Source organism: Taeniopygia guttata, chromosome Z, assembly GCF_048771995.1.
Source record: "Taeniopygia guttata chromosome Z, bTaeGut7.mat, whole genome shotgun sequence".
NCBI classification, from domain to species: Eukaryota; Metazoa; Chordata; class Aves; order Passeriformes; family Estrildidae; genus Taeniopygia; species Taeniopygia guttata.
Genome location: NC_133063.1, coordinates 41117111 through 41123012, shown reverse-complemented (window position 1 = coordinate 41123012; position 5902 = coordinate 41117111). Strand labels below are relative to the sequence as shown.

At 42.6% G+C, this 5902-nt stretch overlaps 1 protein-coding gene across 4 annotated transcripts in view; it reads left to right on the top strand.

The window, feature by feature from the left end:
• Positions 1 to 5902, top strand: part of SETBP1 (SET binding protein 1) — a 270005-nt gene that overhangs the window by 120918 nt on the left and 143185 nt on the right. For 2 of the 4 annotated variants that reach the window (XM_072922716.1, XM_012577517.5), the window contains one exon: positions 3294 to 3365. The exons of the other annotated variants lie outside the window; for them this stretch is intronic. In XM_072922716.1, the coding sequence (XP_072778817.1) occupies positions 3294 to 3365 (72 nt within the window). The remainder of the gene's footprint in view (positions 1 to 3293; positions 3366 to 5902) is intronic. 4 annotated transcript variants of the gene reach the window in all.

Here is a 5902-nt window from a genome sequence, read left to right as displayed (position 1 = left end):
CCCCACCTGCCCATCCCTCCCCCCCCCCACTTCCTGCTGCACAGATGTTCCTTTTCAGATCAGTCTGGAATTGAAAGTTTTAGGTTGTCATTACAGAAACTAGGGACAGAAGAAAGGGAAAACACCAATCTCTGGTTTTGAAAACAGTTCTAGATCCTGTTAGAACAGCAGTTTTAGCCCTCACATAGTCAGCAGGTCACGTTCAAGGAGACCTTGCTAAAGCACGGGCAGAGTTTCATTAGCTTGCTGTATCTCAGAAGCTTGTGCATTACTGGGTTATTAGCTTGGCCCATTTTGTAGTCTCAGGCATGTGATGATCCCTGTGACCTCTTTCTCACCTGAAAACCATGCCCTGGTACATATTCAAACCACTTCAAATCTCACCTGTGTTCTCAGACATGTAGGCCTGATTTGGGAGCACCTACCCCTTCCCAGGAAAGGCTTTTGGAAACACTGTTATAAATAGGGAGGAGTTCAGGCAGACATAAAGGTGTTGCCTAGCATGCTCCCCTAACCCTCCTCTCACTGCTCCTCACAGATCAATTGTCCTTCCTCTGTGGAGGATCAAATTCTCTGTCCCAAATTAATGCTGCTGGGATGGCACGCATTTCTAAGTTGACGCCAGAAGATTTTGTATGGAGTAGGATGAACAAAACAGCTGATCCTTTGCTCTTCCTCACTTCTCAGCTGTGCTTTGTATCTTGTATTTGCTGCAGTTCAACTTGGGTCTGTGCAGAGAAGGTGCTGGATTCCTTCTTGCTCTTTTCCTTTGTTGTGACTGCAGGGTGTACAGTGCTTGGCCCAGGAAACCTTGTTTCTTCACCACGTAAATATCAACAAGAGGGTTGGCCAAAGAATGTGGAGTGTGTTTCTGTACTTTCCACCTCATCCTACCTGTTTTCTCTGAATAAAGGACATGCATAAAACACATAGGTTTTCTGTAAACACATGTTCAAGCTGTTTTGTTTTTCAGTTGACTCTTTGGATGCATGAGTTGAGCTGTTTGAAATATCATCTCCACCCAGAGCACACACCATGTAGCCCTTGCCTGAATTTCATAGAATCACAGGATCCTTGCATGGTTTGGCTTGAAATAAACCTTAAAGCTGATGTAGTTCCACCCCTGCCGTGGGCAGGGACACCTCATACTATACCAGATTGCTCGAAGACCTGTCCAGCCTTGGACACTTCCAGAGATCCAAGGAAAGCCACAGCTTCTCCGGGCAACATGTGCCAGGACCTTCCCACCCTCACAGCCAGGAATTCCTCCCCAGTATCACATCTAGTCCTGCCTTCTGGCAGTGGAAGCCATTCCCTGCATCCTGTCACTTCATGTCCTTGTCCCAAGTTCCTATCCAGCTGTCCTGGAGCCTTTTTAGGTTGGGCAGATGCTCAAGATCTTCCAGGAGTCTTCTCTCCTCCAGACAGAAAAATTACAATGCTTCAGTCCTTCCTTGCAGATCAGATCTTCCAGAATTTTCCAGATGTTCTTACTAATACTTTTGGATGAAGCTACACCTGTTCCTCTGGACAGAACCTCTCTTTTAACCTGAGATGTCTGAGGATGGGAGTCTCAGGGACCTGCAGGATTCTAACCTGCAAGAGAAAGTGGCGGATAAAACCTGTCAACATGACCTGAGGAGACCCTGGTTCTTGTCCTGACCCACCACACACTGTACAGACCATTGCTCATGCTTCTAGATCTGGAGCCAGCTTGTGTTTACTACTGATTTAAACTTCTTCAGTGTTCAAATACTTCAGTTATCAAATAACAATTCCCAACAGATTTATACAGAAGCTCCCAAAGACATCGGTAGGTATTAATGTGGAGTGACAGCATCCATGTCTGCAGAGCAGCAAAATAGTGTTTGTTATTCAGAAAGGAGAACTGGGAGCGACAAATTAAGAGATATTCACAAAGCTTGTTATTTCAATAGGCAGACCTCTTTCATTTCTTGAAATCTTGATCATAGGGCAGCTTGTGGACTGCATCTTGTCCATTCTGGGGCAGAAATGCTGCTCTTGTTCTTTCCAAATGGTCAAGTCAGCCATCTGGGCAGATTGTCATGCTTCCCAAGGAGCGAAGGTTTTGACAAGGCAGATGTAGGTTTTTGTCTTTATTTCTCCCTGTCTAAAAGACGTGTCTTTGGATATATTCTCCACAAACATGATATCTGATGTGTCTCAAGCTGCTTCCTTCAAATCCTTCATCCTTTTAGCACTTAATAATGAGAAACATTGTCTATTTGGAGTTGTTATAAGGTGACTTGTGTCTGGAAGGGTCAATCTAAAGGGCTAAAGGACTCTTCTGAGTCTGTTTTCCATTCCTTCTCCCCACACTTTCCCCACTCCCAGGTTTTTGGGTTTTTTTTTTTTTTTTTTTTTTTTTTTTTGACCTGTAACCTCACATTCTCACATTTCTGTAATCTAAATGTGCAAATGCTTTGCGGTCATGGTCCAGTAGCTGGGTTAATCTCAGACCCCTGGAGTGGCAGATGGCTGATTTGTTGCTGATTCCAGTTATAGAGAATTGTGTCACCTATTATCTTTGCACAGACTGATGCTTAAAAGGATGCCTTTGGCAAAATCAGTGAAAAGCAAAGCAAACATTTTGTGATCTGCACCACCACAGGTGAAAATGTGAAATATTTCATCTTTGTGTGAAGGGCTGGAGAGGTGGACAAAGAGGAGAGGGGAGGAAGGGAAGAGGAAGACCACATTTTCATACCAGAAGTACCAAAGCACAGTGCAGAGCAGGTTTGCTTTAGTCACATTGTAGAATCACGAGCACTTAGTCTGTTTTAAATGGTTTTGCAATGTGGTAATCCTTGGCTTCAGCTCCCTACTTTAACTCTTACCAGGAGTGTTGGCTTCTTGTGACACCTGCCTGCTCTCTTCCCAAGCTTTTATAGCACAGGTTGTCAGAGGAACCCACAGCATCAGTCCCTGAGACCTCGGCTTTTTGTGCGCCCCACAGCTGCTGGGGAAAACTCTGGTACTACTGTCATGCCAATTTGCTTACAGGGGACACTTGAGAGGGGAAGCTTACACATCTGTATGGGGTGAGGGGAAGCTTGGGGGCCTTACAGAACACTGCAGGACCAAGGGGGGACCCCACCCCACTGGGTGCTCACAGGGCCCCAGCTGGCAAGTGATGGTAGTGGTCATACTGAAACATGTAAGGAAATCAAAAGGGCAGAGCAAAACGCTGGATGTTTGTGACCATTTCTCTACACAGTCAGCCCTACAATCAAGGTTTTCTTTCTTTCTCTTTGCTTTGGGAAACACCACAGAGTCAGATGAAGAATTTGGGAAGAGAGTGTGGGTTCCCTGTGCAGAGTCCAGTGACAAAATCTGTGAACAAGGTAAGAACAAGGGGACATGGCTGTGATGATTTTTTTATTCCTTTTCTCTTTCCCAGCAAAATTTTGCAATGTTGGACACAAAATTTAGCTATGTGTATCACAGAAACTGAAAGTCCAAGCACTAAACAAATGAGTCTAAATTGTTAATTTGCATTTCTTTTAATGCACGCCATTATGATGGTTTGGGTTTTAGAACAGTTTGTATCATATCCAAATGATCTATGTGTGAATAATTGTTACCAACCTCCTGACACCAGGACCTAATTAGGAAGTAAGAGCTTTAAATAGGCCATTTGTGTACTGAGCTTCCATATGTCCCCTTGCACAATTTATTTGCTCCACTCCATTGAGGTATAATGAGAATGAAACTCTTAGAACTGCTTTTGACTCTGAGGCTCTTCTCTTCATTCCCTATGCAGTTATAGCCCCTATTAAGCTAATATCTGTTTCCCTGTTTTCAGAAAGAAAAAGCTAAGGTACTTTGAGTCCCGATTGCCCAAGCTTCTCTGTTTCCTAGGGTTCAATGGAAATGGAGTGAAAAAATTACAAAAAAAATTGCAGACTAAGAAAAATGGAATGCCATCAAATAAAGCAGAAAGGTCAGGACAGGATGATCTTGAGGGAATACTAACTATCCTACCTACCTCACAACCCTGCTGATAGCTGATGCCATTGTATTTCAGTTAATGAACAGATGCAAAGAAGGGATGTATATGGATAGAAGCAATTTGAAGAGATTTTTATTGGTTTTGTTTGGCTTTCTTCCTGTTAGGATGTGAGACAGGGGGAAAGGTGGTTTGGATTTTTTCTTAGTTTTGAATATTTATCTCAGTCTGAACCAACATCCTCTCTGGGACTGCTTGTTCATATTTAAATACATGGTATGTTCTTCAAGTGTACTTTCAGAATATATTCTTTATTTCCAAACACATCTTGCATGCATGACTTCATCTTACATTTCATGTGTCCCAGTTGATTCTTTTACTCCATCATTCTGAAGTCAGAAAAACTTAAATGTATTTTTAAGTGTCATTTTCTATCATGATAAAATTTAATAAATTCTTATGGCTTGAGCTTTTTTTTTTACCCCCAAATATGGATCTTGTTTTGTTTCCCAGACAAAGACAACTCTACTTGCAATTATTTTGTTTATGATAATTTACTTGCATGTTCCCTTCCAGGAGTTGTCATTGCCTTCCAGGAGGAAGGTTAGTGCTAGTCCCCTCGCAGTGATAATTATAATCAGACCTGTCAGCCTTCACACAGTCTACACTTATCACTTGCATTTAGAAGGATTTTTCCTGAAGCCTATTACTAGTTCTGCTTCTTAGGGAAAAACATTCATGATTTTTTCTCCTAATCTTTGATGGCTCTCAGCTTTGAAAGCATGGAGAGTAGCAAAATGACTGCCAATTGCAGTTAAAGAAACTGCCTGTTGGTTCTGGTATAGGGCTCTGGAAAGCCAAAGTGTGGTTGGATAATCTGGGAAATACTGAGGGTTTTAATTTGTTTGTGACAACACTTCATGTGTGCTGCAAACACAAAACAGTTTCCAATGGTATTTCTCACAAGGAAATGCCACTGCAGACCCACTAGACATGGGCTTCAGGTGGCAGGTGGCTCTTGGCAGTGGTGCCCGCTCTCCCTGCTGTTCTGGGCAGTGATTCCTGCCCATGTTGAGAGAACTGGAAGCAGGATGGCCAGAGAAGTGGCTGCAGTTGCTGCTGGAGGCAATGACTGGCATCACATGGACCAGTTGCCACCAGTGCAACGGTGACCAGCTGGACCAAGTCATGGTGCTGAGTAGGTTAAGGTTCAGTATTTTGTTCATCCCCGGATGCTTGAAAGTTGTCTCCTGTAGTGTTATTCCCTGGGAAACAGGTTGACTCATTTAACAGATTTCCCCCTATTTTCACTCTATTATTGCAACTGATGTGCTGCTAACCCCCCTTTCTAACCTTTCTGGTTTCTACTAGCATGATGACAAAAAGATGAAAGTTTTACCATTTCTTTAGATTAAATGAGTTATGTATCTTTAAGTCCCTCCTCTGTTATTACCATGCTTTTCCAACTTACTCAGAGATTCAGGCTCCCTTGATTTTGGCAGAGTCTGAGGATGGTCAGCAATTTATAGCTTTTTCTAGCAGAGAGATGGTGGAAGATTGGGAACTCATGTTATGTGTAGTTTTATATTTACAGCGCACAGAGATATGATTTGCCTGTGTTTTATTTAAATTCACTGGGAACTAGAGATTTATTTATCAGGTGTCATTCCCTGAAACATGAATTATGCCATCAAGACAAGACTCATCTATTATGCAAACAGATTTGAAGGCTTTGCTATTACATTTCTCTGCCTGTTAAATGGAGTAATAATGGCTTTGGCTGAACAGAGACAGAGTGATACTTAGCAGTAGCATCTTATGACCTTTTGATCAGCTGAGATCTCAAGCCATATTAGTGGACAGATTATGATGTGATGGAAAGAAGGCCAGGAATAGCCTTTTCATCATGAGATCTTTTCTGTGAATATCCTT